We start from the raw sequence: 17,980 nt of genomic DNA on the forward strand, positions 1-17,980 counted from the left end.
AGTTGGTCATTACAGCTCCATTCACACAGAAGGGCCTTGCTGAAAATACAAGCGAGACCTGAAAATTTACAGGTGTGAGTATGGTTATAGAATTCAGTTGTCAATGTACTAAGCATGTTAGTAGATAACACGTTATGTTGTAAGTCACCCAACATATATACCAATCCCTACATTTATCATAGGATGGAAAATGTTTGACATATTTCAACCAATATTTGGAACCATGTCTGTTTGTGGAATATGTTCTTCAATTAGATTGCATAATACATGCACTGCAAACAAGGACCATAATGCTCTTCTTTTTTCTACATCCTACTGCTGTTGAACACAATAAAGTCCTGCCTCTCATTACATAACATGGATTAACATTTAAGCCCCCACTCATGACCTTACTGTGCATGCTGAAACAATGGAATCTCTGTTTCAGGCACCATGCTGTTAATAAAAGAGTTTTGTGTTAAGTGCCTCTAAGATCATTTCAGTAAGAACAATCCACCTTTTTCCTGATCACGGTAGTCTCGTCCGCCTCATAACGGAAAAATGCTTTACATTTCCAGTCTCTGATGTTTGTAGTCAAATTAATGAAAATTTTAATTTGCGCATCCAAACAGAGGTTAGAATCCATCATGGTGGCGATCATCGGTTACTTAGGAAAAAGGTGGATAAAAGATAGATAATACTTTTTCTTTTTAAATTTTTTTTTTATTCTTTACTATTATTTTTATAGCACTTTTAACAATGCAAATTGTGTCAAAGCAGCTTTACATCAGCTTGATATAAAGCTGGCTGGCTTTATATCAACTTTACAGTATTTAGACCGGGAAATAGTTTGTCGAAATAGTGTCATTCTCCTCTGGCCAGACAAAATCAGCAGTTTAAATCTAGGCTAAAGCAGAGTCAGATTGTGCAAAGGACTCATCTGGTTCCTGTGGTCTTGTCCCGATGGCCGTCTAGGAGTCTTCACTGGGGATCAGTCTCTGGGGCTCATCTATTTGTCCTCGTCTCCGCTGACGTTCAGGGCTGTAGAGGTCATCTCTAGGTGCTGATCCACCATCTGATCTGGATACAGTCTAGATCTGGGTGGCTACAGTGACCTCGGAACAAGAAAGAAACAGACTAATATTAGCGTAGATGCCATTCTTCTAACGATGTAACAAGTACATCGGGTGTTTTGAGAAGTGTTCCCGGTTCCGGTTGACCTAATTAATGCAGCCTAACAATCCTTTAACGGATTTGAATTATAGAAATGTGATAGTGTGTTATGTGTAAGCCAGGCTAAAGAGATGGGTCTTTAATCTAGATTTAAACTGACAGAGTGTGTCTGCCTCCCGAACTGTGTTAGGTAGATTATTCCAGAGTTTGGGAGCTAAATAGGAAAAGGATCTGCCGTCCCGCAGTTGATTTTGATATTCTAGGTATTATCAAATGGCCAGAGTTTTGAGATCGCAGCGGATGTGAAGGAATATAATGCGATAGGAGCTCACTCCAATACTGAGGTGCCAAACCATTCAGGGCCTTATAGGTAATTAGCAAGATCTTAAAATGTATACAATGTTTAATAGGGAGCCAGTGCAGTGTTGACAGAACCGGGCTAATGTGGTCATACTTCTTGGTTCTAGTAAGAACTCTAGCTGCTGCATTTTGAACCAGCTGGAGTTTGTTTATTAAACGTGCAGAGCAACCACCCAATAAAGCATTACAATAATCTAGCCTCGAGGTCATGAACGCATGAATTAATGTTTCTGCATTTGACATTGAGAGCATAGGTCATAATTTGAAAAATGCAGTTTTACAAATGCTAGAAACATGTTTTTCGAAGGAAAGATTGCTATCAAAAAGTACGCCTAGGTTCCTAGCTGATGACGAAGAATTTACAGAGCAGCCATCAAGTATTAGACAGTGATCTAGGTTATTACATGCAAAAGTTTTTGGTCCAATAATTAACACCTCTGTTTTTTTAGTATTTAGCAGCAAGAAATTGCTAGTCATCCAGTTTTTGATATCAACTATACATTCCGTTAGTTTTGCAAATTGGTCAGTTTCATCAGGTCGCGAAGAAATATAGAGCTGGGTATCATCAGCATAACAGGGAAAGCTTGTTTCCTAATCATATCTCCCAAGGGTAACATGTAAAGCGTGAAAAGTAAGGGGCCAAGTACTGAGCCTTTAGGTACTCCATACTAGAGGTCGACCGATAGTGGATTTTACCGATACCGATAACTAGGTTGGACCACACTGGCCGATACCGATTAATCAACCGATAGTTTTTCAAATGGATACTGAACGAAAACTAAAATAGACCTTTACTATTTTTAAAAAGCAGTAACAGTACTGAACCATATTTTGTAAATGAATAAAAATGTAGTATTAATATTAATTATTATGTTGATCATTAGTTATTTCATAGTTTACTAATGTTAAAAGAAGAAACTTTAAAATTTAAAAATGAAGCCTATTAGTAATAGTAAATGTTGAAACAAAATGAACACACTCTAACAAGGAACAATACTTCTAAAGCTTTCATTAATGTTACAAATGGACTCTTATTGTTAAGTATTAAATATAAGTATTACCATTTAATTTCAACAGTCATGCTTAAAGATAGCCATCTTGAAATACCTACACAAGGCCATATTAAAATTACATGCACAAGTTATTGATATTGTATGTATACTCTCACATTTTATTTGCTGCTATTTTAGAACACTGCATGATTATCTAATCAAAACATTTAAAAAAAAAATATGCAAGTGACCCACTGTGCAAAAGCGCAGCGCTGCGTCTTGGAGAAGTCCCAGGTGTCACACACAACAGACACGTCACGTTCATTTCAAGCAGCGGTTTAAAACTGTTTAATCAATCACCAAACATAAGTTTGCTTCAAGAATGAACTATGTGGCATAAATGAGTTTGAAGTTCGGTGTTTAAAAAAAAAACAGAGCAAACGGAAAGAGAACGTGTGATCTATATTACAGCACTCTATATGAAGCATACAAGACATACAAGCATAAATTAGGTATTGTGCATTTTTCTCTAAGAAGGAACATAGTTGTGATGATACTACCTTTTCTAATATCTTCGACAGAAAAGGGAGATTCGAGATCGGTCTGTAATTAATTAATTATTTGGGGTCAAGTTGTGTTTTTTTTAATGATAGGCTTAATAACAGCCAGTTTGAAGGTTTTTGGGACATATCCTAATGACAATGATGAGTTAATAATATTCAGAAGAGGATCTATTACTTCTGGAAGCACTTCTTTTAGGAGCTTAGATGGAACAGGGTCTGACATACAGGTTGTTAGTTTAGATGATTTAACAAGTTTATACAATTCTTTATTTCCAATAGAAGAGAATGAGTGGAATTGTTCCTCAGGGTATCTATAGTTTTAGCCAGGTTTCTGTCAAACAAAGCACATCTAGTTTATGGTCAGTGATCATATAATTTACAAAAAGTGCTTTTGGAGAAAGGGATCTAATATTCAATAAGCCAAGCTTTATCATTTGTTTATCTGTATTATATCTGTTTTTAATTTGTTGAACATCAATTAAATTGTTACTCTTACTTTGGTTTGGATGTTTTCTGTATTTTCTTGTTCGGGGAACAGACACAGTCTCTATAGTGTGATATCTAGTTGAAGGAGTCTATAGGTGGTGAGAATTAACTGACTTCTGTGACGTGAGGCAGCTAGCAAACAGTCGGTTTAGCCAGTCTGTCTGCTTCCTGACCTGGGCCCCAGTTAGTTAAGTACGAACTCTAAGACTATATGCCATATTTCTAGAGAGAAGAGTGGCACCACCCCAGGGGGGATGAAAACCATCTCTTTTCAACAGGTCAGGTCTGCCCCAAAAAATCTTCCAATTGTCTATAAAACCTATGTTATTCTGTGGGCACCACTTAGACATCCAGCCACTGAGTGATGACAGTCTGCTATAAATCTCAAGCAGGGAGGGGACCAGAGCATATTAAAGTGTCTGACATCGTATTTGCTCGTATTTAAGTTCACGCACCTCTTTAACATTATTTTTAGTGATCTCCGACTGGCGAAGTCTAACATCATTAGCGCCGACGTGAATAACAATCTTACTGAATTTACATTTAGCATTAGCCAGCACTTTTACATTTGCCAAGATGTCAGGCACTCTGGCTCCCGGTAAACATTGGACTATGGTGGCTGGTGTCTCTATTTTCACGTTCCGTACAATAGAATCGCCAATAACTAGAGCACTTTCATCAGGTTTCTCAGTGGGTGCGTCACTGAGTGGGGGGTGAAACAAGCCAAAAATAGCATATATGACATCATAAATCAATTTGAATAGTACATTGAGTTTAATTTATTGACATGGAATTCAAATAGAAACGTTTTTTAATGCAATAGTTACATCTATACATCAAAATAATTATGTAGCCTAAAACAAATTCTTCAGGACCGTGATGATCTTCAGCTCAGCTGAAAGCTTGCGAGTGGAATAATACTCAGTGGTAGATACTGTATTGTTAAGCATATCACATCGTCACATCACATCAGTTTTTTTAGTAATTAAAACCATATGTGTTCATCAGTGATTGTATATCAAAGGCAGGGACATGTTTGTGTGTATTATATTTTGTGGTTTCAATGGAACGAACGGGACAGAAGCGCTTGTCTGTGCACGAGCCGTTGTCACTGACAACAGCAGCAACGAGCACTCAGCGTGATTTTAAAAGCAACACATTTCAGTGTCAGATCGCCTTTTATTTAACACAAACGAACCAAATTAATACTCTGCTACTCAACTAGAGATGTTTCATTTGTTACAGGTATGTCTGTACCGCGAAATGTTTAAAAAAAACTCACTTTTCAATGATGTAGGATTCGTATTTACAGGGGAATATCCGATCTGACCGCTTACACGGCAGGCGCAAATGCACGTATCTGATTCATATCTGATATTTCCACATATGAATGAGGCCTGAAACCGATCGGAGAATATCGGAATCGATGTGATTTTTTCCTGCTTACACGGTCGTGGGCCATATCCAAACTTTGCCACGTACATGGGAGGAAAAAAATCGGAATTGGATCACTTGAGCTATGCAGTGTGAATGCGGCTTTAGATGCTCATGGAAAAGATGAGTTTTCAGTTGTTTCTTGAAGATTGTGAGGGATTTGGCTGTCCGGATGGAGTTCCACCAACAGGGTATTGTGAAAGAGAACGTCCTGGAGAGAGATTATGTGACTCTCTGCAGTGGGACCACGAGCCGCCGCTTGTTTACTGACCGCAGGCTTCTGGAGGGGATGTAGATGCTTAGAAGAGAGTGGAGGAAGGAGGGTGCAGAGCCCCTGGCTGTTCTGTAGGCAAGCACCTATGACTTGGAACTTGATGCAAGCTGCAAATTGTAGCCAGTGCAGAGAGATGAGAAGCAATGTGACATGGGCCCTCTTGGGCTCATTGAAAACAAGACGTGCTGCTGCATTTTGAATCATTTGCAGAGGTCTGATTGCACATGTTGGGAGTCCAGCCAGAAGAGCATTGCAGTAGTCCAGCCTAGAAATGACAAGGGCCTGGATGAGAAGCTGTGTTGCATTTTCTGTTAGGAAGGGTCTGATCTTCCTGATGTTGTTTAGTGCAAACCTGCAAGATCGTGCTGTTTTTGCAATATGATCTTTAAAGGTCAGCTGATCATCAAGGATCACCCAAGATACCTGGCTGAACCCGATGGGATTATCGTTGATGAGCCCAGTTGGATGGTAAACTGGTGCTGAACTGATGGAGTGGCTGGGAAGATGAGAAGCTCTGTCTTTCTCAGGTTGAGTTGCAGGTGATGTTCTTTCATCGATGCTGAGATGTTCGTCAGGCAGTTTGAGATCTGAGCAGGTACTGTTGGATCATCTGGTTGAAATGATAGGCAGAGCTGCGTGTCATCAGCAATGGTAGGAAAAAACCATGTGCCTGAATGATGGGTCCCAGTGATCCCCGTGATGTAGAAGAGGAGGGGTCCAAGAATGGATCCCTGAGGAACCCCAGTGACCAGTTGATGTGATTTGCATACCTTTCCTCCCCAAGACACCCTGAAGGACCTACCTGTGAGGTACGACTCAAACCAGTGGAGTGCAGTTCTGGTGATGCCCAGCGATGAGAGGGTGGACAGAAGGATTTGATGATTAACAGCGTCAAATGCAGCAGATAGATCTAGCAGAATGAGAATGGAAGATTTGGACTCAGCTCTTGCACTCTGTGGTGCTTCAGTGACTGAAAGCCAGGCGATTTCAGTTGAATGGCCACTTTTGAATCCCGATTGGTTGTTGTCCAACGCGTTCAAGGGATTTTGCTATGAATGGGAGGAGAGAGACGGGTCTGTAGCTCTCAACAAGTGAAGCGTCTAGTGTGTTTTTTTAAGCAGTGGGGTTACCTGAGCCTGTTTGAATGCAGTGGGGAAAATGCCTGTGAGAAGAGATGTGTTGCTGATGCGTGTGAGTGAATGCATAAGTGCAGGAGAAATAGCTTGCAGGAGATGTGAGGGGATTGGGTCTAGAGGGCAGGTGGTAGGGTGGCTGGAGAGGATAATTTCAGACACTTCATCTTCTGTAAGAGGAGAGAAGGAGGGGAGAAGATGGTCAGCTGTGTGAGTGTTTGCTGTGAGTTCCTGGGTGAGTGGAGCCGAGAACTGATTGCTGATGGTTGTAGTTTTGTTAGTGAAGTAATTAGCAAAATTGTCAGCATTTAAAGAGGTGGTGGAGGGGGACAAAGAGGGTATTGAATGTTTTGAAAAGTTTGCGTGTGTCTGATGTGCTGTTGATCTTGTTGTGGAAGAAGGTCGTTTTGGCAGCGTGAACTTTGGTGGAAAATGAAGATAGCAGTGAGTGATACCTGCTGAGATCAGCAGAGTCTTTTGATTTGCGCCATTTTCTCTCCGCTGCCCTCAGTTTAGTCCGATGCTTGCAGAGGACATCTGTTAACCAGGGGTTGGAAGGAGTAGCACGTGCTGGTCTGAAGGAAATAGGACAGATATTGTCTAGGCAGCTAGTTAGGGTAGTACATAATGTCAGTGCCGAGCTGTCATAAAATTAATAAATAAAATTAAGACCCCCCCCAACCCCCTATTCAGAGGGAGATGGGGGGTTCCCCCAGCCCATATGTCTTTGCATCTGCTAAAGGTTTTTTATTTAATTTGATTTAATTTCTTTTATTTTTTTATTTTTATTCTCAGTGAATAGGAGTTAAAACTCCCACCCAGGTGACACTATTCCAATAACAGACCATGCAAAATATCTCAAACAATAATATCTTTAAAATATTGCCAAGTAACGTTGCAACATGGCAAACAACAATAAAATCAGAGAAGGACTTTAACTGTAAGCGACACGAGCATATGCAAAACAAAGGGAACAATAACATGTTAATGTTCAAAATGTTCAGAGGACTCATGTTTCTTTCTTTTCCTGATGTTTTTTATTAGGCTATTAAAATTTTATATAGCCCACGTTTTTATAAAACATTTTTTTTATTTTTTGTAATTTACCAATTAGGCATGTTGACAATAACGTAGGCTAGCCTATATCTTCAACATGCATATGTTGTCTATAACCAAAAATGTAAGAAGATATGTTTTCATTGGACTCTTAAAATTTGTTTTGCTTGAGAAAACATAAAAATACAGTTACAGCATATTTTTTTCTTTTGATTTAGTCGAGTTGGTTTTGCATCAAACACAATGTGATTTTCGGCAGTCGAGATCTGACAGCAACAGCGCATTTTTCCGCTTGGGCGAGCGCTTCGCTGTAAGCTTACCTCGTGCATGAAATCAGCCACAGGCCAGTAAACCAATGAGAATGCGCTACAATCCTGACGAGTCATAGCAATAGAGCGGAGGCGAGAAAGCTGCAGAGAATCCACTCGCCCGGAAGCAACCATAACCGATGTAGATTTACAGAAAATTACTGCCGTTTGGCAAATAAGCATAAACTTTGTATGGGAGTTCAGGGTTTTCATCTTGAAGTTTTGCTTAAAATAAATATCTACTAAAAAAAAAAAAAAAAAAAAATTTACAGTAAATAAACACAATATGAACAGAAAGGAAAGTTAACTAGTAATTTCAAAGTTTTAGTTGCCTTTCCTTGCCATGTACAAATAATTTTTCCAACTTTTTTTCTGTATTGTTTTAGCAAAAGTATCAAAAACAATTTTGCTGTGCACTGTGCCTCTGTTGTTAAAATAACATCTGTAGTTTTTGTAAAGCTTTATGTCTTTAGCAGGGGAGAGAAGCAATGCACATGGACCAGGAAAGGACTAAAAATTAGAGGATATAGCGTGGTGCGTACAGCTCTGTCATTTTGACATGCTGCTCACTTTAAACAGTAGAAATGGTCTCACAGTCCGGTATCTGCTATTTGAGGACCCATGGATTAGATCTTGGACTAGATCTAGAAATTGCTTGCCATTTTTGGATGCAGTATGCATTTCAAAGTCAGTGAACAGAATAGTGGTGTTGCAGTGGAACCAGTTTTAAATGGCAAGGTTTTGTAGTAGACCAACCTCTTGTGTAGTGTTTTGTCTTTACAGATTGATATCAAATGCTTTGCTTTCAGTGCTTTGTGGTACAAATTTACACAATACATTGTTGTCCACTGTCATCTGTATGCGGTTGAATATAACACATGCCACTAGATCAAAGTACTGTAAGTCCATACCACTGTGTCAAACAGCTGGGTAAGCAGTCCAAACAGCAGCCAGTCCAAAAAGGCAGAAAGAATCCAAAAGTCTGATGAGGAGAGGAATCAGAAGCTGTGCACACAGACAACAGTGCATAGACAGCAAGCTCAAGACAGAAGTCAGCAACAGGCAAGGGTCAGTAACCAGTGAGCAGTCCAAACAGGTGGTCAGAGCCAAGAAGAAGTTAGAAAAGCAACCAGAGATGTAATCAGGGATCAATACTGGAGAGGGCAGACTGAAGTCAGGTGAATACTGGCAGCACAGACTCCACTGTAAAGACAGAGGAAAGACAGGCACACAAAAAATACATAAAGACAATACCACAAACACTCAGGCACAATTTGTGCTGTCTAGCTCTCAGTCTTTGGTCATGTCTATTTATTGGTTTTGTCTTTGTGTACTTTTGCAACATACACAATCCAGCAAAGACAAAGAGGAAAAGAAGCACAATATAGAGAGGAAAGCATATGAGGAACAGGTAAGTGCAACTGCCCAAACAAAGACTAGACACATACTAACTGAGGGTGCATGGTAAAGGGAAAACAAGAAGGCAGGACAAGAGGAGTCCATACATGGCCAACACAAAGACAAAACTAGGTGCTCTAACACAAGACAAACATAAATATTCAAAATAAGGACAAAATGTACAGGACTGCCAAAGCTAATTAAGTAGTCCCCCATTTATCTCTGTATCTACAATAGACATGTATCTGTATCTACAATTTTTCATGTATCTGCATATTTTTGAGTTGTCTTTTTTACTGCAATCAAAGATGTGATTTAGCACTGAAAGCTGAGTAGCATTAATCATAGTGTTTTTTTAAGGATGCATACTGATATGTAGAGAACAATGTAATAAATAACTTTTTTTTTTCTTTTCAGGAAAGGTGACTATGAGGACTGAGACAGGGCCTGGGACTGAGGTGACACCCCAACATAAGGGTACTGAAGTTACCATTCCAGAGTCAGACTCAGATGGTAAAATGGCGAAAGAGGTAGGGAATTGTTTTAACAACTAATATTTTAGACATTTGTTCATTTATTTTTTTCTTTGAAAACTTGTCCACCAAATCAAAGTCAGTGTAGTCAACCAACATGCAACCACTTGACAAGAAAACCACAAGACGACATGACAAAGAGGACCCATTCCTGTAGACTCGCATGACTGCCTAATTGAAACAGTTTTTTCAACAAAAAAAAAAGAAAAAGAAAGAAAATATTTTAATGATAAACAGATGTGAAAAAATATTTTGTAATATAAACTGATATAATGTAATATAAACTGATAATATATACTGATTATAGGATGTCAAGCCTCATGATGACTCTGGAGATGTACATGATGCATCAGACAGAACAACGTCCAACAAGAGCCCAAGATCCCCTCAGAAAGGCTCCAAACGCTCCAAGACCGTACCCTTTAAAATCGCACTTTTGGACAGTTCTATTTATGAAGAGAACATTGAGGTAAGTGGAAGAGTTGTTTCAGTGGTGTCCGCATGACAGTTCTCTTTATGCCTCATGTGAAGCACTAAGAACCCTTTAATAAACTCATAAATCGTACTCCGTTACTTACGTAACCTTGGTTCCCTGAGATACGGGAACGAGTACTGCGTCGCTAGATGGACTGAAGACTTTTTCAATCACGCAGTGTAACTGCACGACCATTGGTTCGTGCAGTGTATTAATATAGGAGCGTGAGAATCTGCTATAGCTGCCACATACACCTTGAGCGTGGAGGGGGAACGGCCCTTATCCAACAGCTCCTGCAAGTAGGACAATATCACCGATATGTCACATGATATAGGGTCCTCGCCATGGGTTACACCAGGCGGAAAAGACCGACCACTTAAGGGCGTAGAGGCGTCTTGTGGACGAAGCTCTAGCCTGTGAGATCGTATTTAGGATATTCTCAGGGGAGATCTACCGATTCCCGTCGAGAACCCACACATGTAGAGCCCACAGTTCGGGCTGAGGGTGCCAAATCGTTTTGTTCGCCTGAGAGAGGAGATCCTGCCTCAGGGGAACAGGCCATGGGGCTGCTATAAGCAGCTGAGACAGCTCTGAGATGCAGTGATGGTTTCTCCAGTGCGGGGCCACTAATAGCGCTCTGTGTCTGTGTTCCCTGGCTCGCCTGATTAACTGGGGGATCAGAGCGATCAGGGGGAAAGCGTATAAGAGGAGATTGGGCCATTCATGGGCCAAAGTATACTTGCTCTTCGAAAAATAATTTTGGCAGTGAGAGTTGTCTTTTGAGGCAAAGAGGTCGACCTCTGCCTTGCCAAAGATCTCCCAGATTTTCTAAACCGTTTGTGGGTGGAGCATCCACTTGTCTGAGGGGATGTTGCTCCGAGATAGCATGTCTGCTCCCTGGTTCAGCACGCCAGGCACGTGTGCTGCCATTAATGAACGTAGGTTGAGATCTGCCCACTCCAAGAGGCGCCTTACAATCTCGAAAAGGCATTTCGAGGTGAGCCCACCTTGGCAATTTATATAGGCCACCACCGTTATGCTGTCTGAGCGGACTAGCACGTGGTGTCCCTTCAGGGCCAGCAGGAAGGTTTGAAGCGCTCGACATACTGCAATCATTTTGAGGCAGTTGATGTGTAGCCGACCTTCTGCTATCGACCAGGAGCCGAAGGTCGGATTGCCCACGCACAGAACTCCCCAACCTGTGTTGGAAGCATCTATCGAGACAACCTTCCTTCTGTAGACCATACCCATCATCACGCCTTGTCTAAACCATTCTTCCAGGGGGCCAGGGCTGCAACGCAGGCTTGGCTCACCCTGACGCGGATGCGTCCATGACGCCATGCGTGGGGTGGAATCAAAGGCAATGGGACCTTGTCAGCCTCCTTAATCTCTGTGAGGTTTAGCCATAAGTGGCGCTCCAGCACCACTAAGTTGGCCATTGACCTCCCTATAGCCTGTGTCGTGACCTTGGCGGCCCTTAGAGCCAGGTCTGTAGTGCTGCACAGCTCCTTAAAAGCTGAGGCATCAGGTCCTGTCTCATCCATAGCCTGGAGGAGTTTGGACTGGAAGACCTGTAGCATGGTCATGGAGTGCAGAGATGAGGCGGCCTGCCCGGTGGAGGAGTACTCTTGTCCAGCGAGGGTGGAGGTCATTCTGCATGGCTTGGAGGGGTGAGCAGTAGAGCCCGAAATATCCTCCATGTCTGATGCTATTAGAGACATGCTGTCATCTAATAGCTCGTCCGGCGCCGAATGAGACCATGTCGCTCGCATCAGCAGAGGGACGCTGGTCTTCGCGCTTAAAGAGAATGTGAGAAATCACTCTGCTTGGCAGGGGTGAGGCACGCGGGATCTGGGTCAGCGTGAGCTCGCTCGTGACCGAGCGCTTAATCCCTTTGCCCCGCTCTTTTTTCCTCACAGGTCCCTGGGAGGAAGAAAACAGGAGGGCGCGAGGGGAGGATTCGCTCTCTAAAAGGAGAGCGATCCGAGTGTCAGCGAAGGGAGATCGTCGTCACTGAAGGAGAATTGATCTGAGATCCTATGGCGAAATGCCCGCTTATATAGCCAGATAGCCCCGCCCCCATCTGCTGCCGAGCCATTGGTTCGTTTTTAATAGACTGCACGAACCAATGGCCGTGCAGTTACACTGCCTGATTGAAAAAGTCTTCAGTCCTCGGAGAAAAAGGAGTTTTCCCCATTAGCGTCTAGCGTTGTAGTACGAGTGAAGCATCGAAAGGGAACAACTGTTTTTGTCACTGACAGCTTTAACTGGAATCATTTCTAAACTGAAACTACCATAGGTTATTATAAAATACACTTTCCCTCACAGTGATGTTTTAGTATGTACAAACTCCAAAAAACATTTTGGAAAATGCAATAAAAACAAAAAACAAGATTTTGTATGGAAGCAGAATAATGACAATAGTTTTTGAAACATAAAGCATGCTGAATTCCACAAATCGAAAAAAAAAGATGCATTGCAATTAACAGTGCTTGCATTTTAATGCCTTGTATTTCCAGGGCTTGCGTTTTTAGGTCCTGAAATTTAACATAGTTGTTTATTTAAGCTGTGAATATTTAAATTCAAAATATTTCACACACATTTTCATAATTAAAAATTCAATAATTCATATTCACCTTCCAGAATTCACTTCCAAAATATTCAATCTATTTAAAAATATGATGTATAATATTCAACAGGCAAATTTCGGTCATTTTATTTCACTTTCCAAATTCGCTGCCACAAATTCAGTGGTTAAAATTCGTCAGAAAATTCAGCGTTGCACATCCGGGAACAGCAAGAATAGCAGTAGAGCACCAATGCATGATCTCCAGCTGATGTCAGCCGCTCACCAGCAGGTGGCGCAAATGGCTGTTGATGAAGGCCATATGTGGATCAAGTCATTCATTTACAAAAACTGATTTGCAGAAATGGAGCAAGCGCTAAGTAGAAGTTTTGATTATCGGGGCCAGTATAAACATGTGGAAATGTTGATTGTGTGTATGTTTAATTTAACATCTTCGCTGTTTCCCGTAGCCTACATGTAAGCAGCTTCCTTTTACATCTGAGGAAGACATATATTGCTTTCAGTTGCTTAGTTTCTGTAACTTTGTATCATGGCTTGTGTGACGCTGTGCTGTAATACTGGGGTTCCCCTCATACGTCACACTCCAGGATTCCCCAACGACGCATAACGCGCCTCAGTGAACTAATACAGTGATATAAGACCTCAGATCTCAGAATATACTTTATTGATGATTATGTGAACTATATCGACAGTTAAGCAGTTGTAGAATAAGAACGAACGTGCAAGGTTTCATGCTGTTTCCCTCAGAAATCGGTTAAAGAAAACACATTATGCGGCTCAGTGGTGCACTAACACAATGACAACTATTAGGCTTGTTTGAGATGCGCCTCGCCTGAAATGAGTGAGGGGAGGAGTGAAATAAGCACAGTCAAGATGGACAGTTCTGCTCTCTCAAAGTGGAACAGATACATATGAGATCAAAGGCGGATATCGCGTTACTCTCACTCATGCTGTGCTGCGAATAAATGTGATATAATTTCAGTTCTGTTGCTTTTATATGAATATAAATCTGATGAACGACACTCAAAGTGCTTTCTATTTAATCCCATACAAAAGGCTTATTTATCATCCATTTCTACTTTAATATAAAGATGTATTTTAGATTTTTATAGAAATACGACAACAATCACATATCTCACACAGTGATCGCACTGTCATACCCTGCTAAAAAAAAAACAATAGAAGCCCAATAGAAACCATCACAGAAATTCCAATGGTTTCCATTAAAATACCACTATAAACCATTTGCTTTTTCCAGTAAAACCATTACAAAATTCCTTTTTGTAGTGTGTTTTGGGCATTTTTCCAATAGGATTTAACATCCCACCAATAGAATTCATCACATACCAGTAGACACCTGTCAGTCCTCTGTCGTGTGTGTCATGTGTTCCCGCCTCTTGTGTCCATATTTGGTCTTGTTCCTGTCCTTGTTAAGTGTGATTATTAGTTAAGTCTTGTCCAGCAGTGTTTTAGTAATTATCAGTGATTGTCATGTGTATTTAGTTCCTGCCTGTTTAGTTAGTTTTCGTCTGGTCTACTCGTTATTCCCCGGTGTTCCTGTCTGTTAGTTTTCGTCTGGTCTACTCGTTATTCCCCGGTGTTCCTGTCTGTTAGTTTTCATCTGGTCTACTCGTTATTCCCCGGTGTTCCTGTCTGTCTTTGCCTTGTCTTTGCCTTGTCTTTGCCTTGTCTTTGCCTTGTTCTTGCCTTGCCTTGCCCTGCCCTGCCCTGCCCTGATCTGCCCTGATGTCATCATTAAAGACTATTATTTTGAAGTTTATCCTCGTCTCCGTGTTCCTCGTTCTTCCCTGCTTGTGCACCATGACAACACCATTATAGTTTCCATTAAAACCAATACAATTCCCATTATAACCATTAAACCCATTACATTTTCTATTGTGTTTTGCCCAGGGTTTTATCATTTTTTTCAGCAGGGTAGTGTTTGGGAATATTCAAGCATAATTTAAATACACAATCACATAAAATCGGATTTAAAAAAGAAAATAAAACATTTTAGCAGAGAAAGCAGCATCACAGTTGTCTGAACCAATGAGCATTAAGCTGTGTCGTCAGCAAGTCATTTCCCATCATGCTTTTGATCAGCACAGTCGGTGGAGAGCAACTGCGCTCGACTGCTCAATCCGACACAGCCACCTCGCCTTTTTTGGCACATGTTAGCATGACATCAGAACAAGGCGGACGTAACTCGGACACTTTTTATTTATTTATTTTAAATGATGTTTATGGTAACTATTATTTATTTGTTTTTCTCTTTATATTTCTTTTTTGTTATTACTATTATTGAGGTATTTACTGTTTTGTATTCTGGTTGTGTATGTATTTTATTGCTGTGACTGTATCCCCTGTGAATGTTATATGTTCAGGGGCGTAAATTTCATCTAACAGTAGGGGGGGACAATAAACATAAAATTTCTCAAGACCAATTTTTGAAGGGGACACAAATAATACAGCCAAAATTGTACTTTTAAGGATAGCTATGCGTAGACAGCATGTGTACATAGCATGGACCTTGTTTAAATATGAGATTGGTTCATATGGTTCACCACGCGATCATATTATAATTATTATTTTGCGTCATCCATAGTATTTTAGGTTTCGTCTGAAACCGAGTACGTCTCTTTAGATATTCAACCGCATTAAGCCCACTGATCTGCCACTTAACATCATATTTAGCAAAACCCAACACATAGGTAGGTCTACAATATTAGCCTAATATCAGTTCACACACAGGCTTATCGCTGTGTTAGTTGTAGTGGGTGACAAGCTACGGTATTAAGCTTGTTAACCTTATAATCTCTCATAGAAAAAACATCGGATATCATATATTTTTTGTCATGACTAATTTATTAATGATCCAGCATCATCTGTATTAAAGAGAGAGAATCATTTCACCCGATGTTTAAAGCGAATAAAATAGCCTTGACAGCCTAAATTACTTACACATAACTAACTGTTACTGAGGAACTTGCTCTCTCCCACCGGACTCGTGTGTGTGTGTATCAGTAAAAGAGGAAAGCAGGCAGTGGACCAAACCACTGTGAGGAAAGGGAGGGGGGAATCAAAACATTTCTGAACTTATAACGGTTTTTTGCGTTTATTTTGTTTTACTACTCACACAATTATTTTAAGTATATGTCCATTATATTATTTTTAATACACAGAGTTGCTTGTAATGATATTGTTAGGGGGGTCCTGTCCCCACGTCCCCCTCGGGATTTACACCTATGTTTATAATAAAAAAATAAAATGAAAAACTCTGACACTTTTCTAACTGGCATACATCTTGCGGTGATCATCGGTGATCAGTTCTGCGCAGATTTTGCTCATCTCAAACAAGCCTATTTAAAAGACCAAACTCAGATGTTACTGATGATGCAAACAGATGAGGATATGAATGCAAGTTAAGCCAAGTTCACACTACATGACTTTACACGTCGGCCTATCACTGTGCTGTTCAGACTACATGACTTGATTTTCTGTCTTTAAGTCATTGTGGTGTTCACATTACGTGACTCTACGTAAATGATCCACAACCAGGGGTTACAACACTACACGAGCTGACAACAACTCTGTCACCCAACGACTCTATTCGGTTCCTAAACCACGTTTTGTCATGAAAACACTCGTGAGAATTGGAACGGTTGAGATGGGCAAATGAAGCCTCGTGATGCACTGAGGCTTTCCTCTGACTGTTTCGAGGACAGCACCATCTGGTGGTTAATAAACATATAGCAGCCAAAAGCCTGTGAAAGAGAGTGAAAGATGCTCTGTAGGATGAAGCATCTACCACACATTCTATAGATCGAAGCAAGTTTTATGTGCAAAAATAAAAGCCTAACTTTTCTTTAAGCCAAGTTGCTGCTGTTGTTTTTCTTCCGGTGACCTCAACCCATGCCTTGCTCTTTCATTGGCTGTAGCTCGTCACGACACCTGACACCACGTGATCCAGGTATTTGGCATGCTAGATATTTGTTTGGCGTCTGCGAGGTGTCGGTGACGCATCAGCGATCCTCTTTAATGCATCGTTGTGTAGTTCACACATAAAGATTGTGGAGCGCCAATCACCCGCTGATTTTCCCTCGATTACAGCCCGACCTGTCGGCGAGCTCGTTAACTCAAGTATATATCACTGCAGCCTGGAGACCTCCAAGTGGGAGGAAATTACCTCCAAGTGGGAGGGACTTATGCCGCAAGTAGGTTGGGACAGCTCCAAGTGGGAGGGTAGGTTTAGGGTTGGGTTTGGTGTTGGGCAGGGCTGGACTGGGACAAAAAATCGGCCCTGGTATTTTTTGGTCCTGGTGGCCCACCACCATATATATATATATATATATATATATATATATATACGTATATATATATGATATACACTACCATTCAAAAGTTTTTGAACAGTAAGATTTTTCATAATTTTTTTTGAAAGAAGTCTCTTCTGCTAACCAAGTCTGAATACAGCAAAAACAGTAATATTGTGAAATATTTTTACTATTTAAAATAACTGTTTTCTAATTGAATATATTTTAAAATGTAATTTATTCCTGTGATCAAAGCTGAATTTTCAGCATCATTACTCCAGTCTTCAGTGTCACATGATCGTTCAGAAATCATTCAAATATTCTGATTTGCTGCTCAAAATACATTTATTATTATTATTATTATTATTATGTTGAAAACAGCTGAGTATAATGTTTTTTCAGGTTTCTTTGATGAATAGAAAGTTCAGAAGGACAGCATTTATCTGAAATAGAAATCTTTTGTCTTTATCATCATTTTTGATCAATTTAAAGCATCCTTGCTAAATAAAATTATTAATTTCCATAATTTCTTTCCCAAAAAACAAAACAAAAAAATTATACAGACTCCAATCTTTTGAATGGTGTATTAATGTTACAAAAGCTTTTTTATTTCAGATAAATGCTGATCTTTGGATCTTTCTATTCATCAAAGAATCCACTAATAATAATAAATATTTCTTGAGCAGCAAATCAGCATATTAGAATGATTTCTGAAGGATCATGTGACACTGAAGACTGGAGTAATGATGCTGAAAATTACATTTTAAAATATATTCAAATAGAAAGCAGTTATTTTAAATAGTAAAAATATTTCACAATTTACTGCTTTTGCTGTATTTTGGATAAAATAAATGCAGGCTTGGTGAGCAGAAGATAATTCTTAAAAAAAACCCTTCAAAATCTTACTGTTCAATAA

The 17,980-nt window shown here is 40.2% G+C and overlaps 1 protein-coding gene across 15 annotated transcripts in view; it reads left to right on the plus strand.

The window, feature by feature from the left end:
• Positions 1–17,980, plus strand: part of LOC131549370 (band 4.1-like protein 1) — a 303,307-nt gene that overhangs the window by 80,118 nt on the left and 205,209 nt on the right. For all 15 annotated transcript variants that reach the window (XM_058791485.1, XM_058791490.1, XM_058791497.1 and 12 more), the window contains 2 exons: positions 9,574–9,686; positions 9,997–10,158. In XM_058791485.1, the coding sequence (XP_058647468.1) occupies positions 9,585–9,686; positions 9,997–10,158 (264 nt within the window). In that variant the 5' untranslated portion in view covers positions 9,574–9,584. The remainder of the gene's footprint in view (positions 1–9,573; positions 9,687–9,996; positions 10,159–17,980) is intronic.

This window comes from Onychostoma macrolepis, chromosome 11, assembly GCF_012432095.1.
Source record: "Onychostoma macrolepis isolate SWU-2019 chromosome 11, ASM1243209v1, whole genome shotgun sequence".
Taxonomy (NCBI): domain Eukaryota; kingdom Metazoa; phylum Chordata; class Actinopteri; order Cypriniformes; family Cyprinidae; genus Onychostoma; species Onychostoma macrolepis.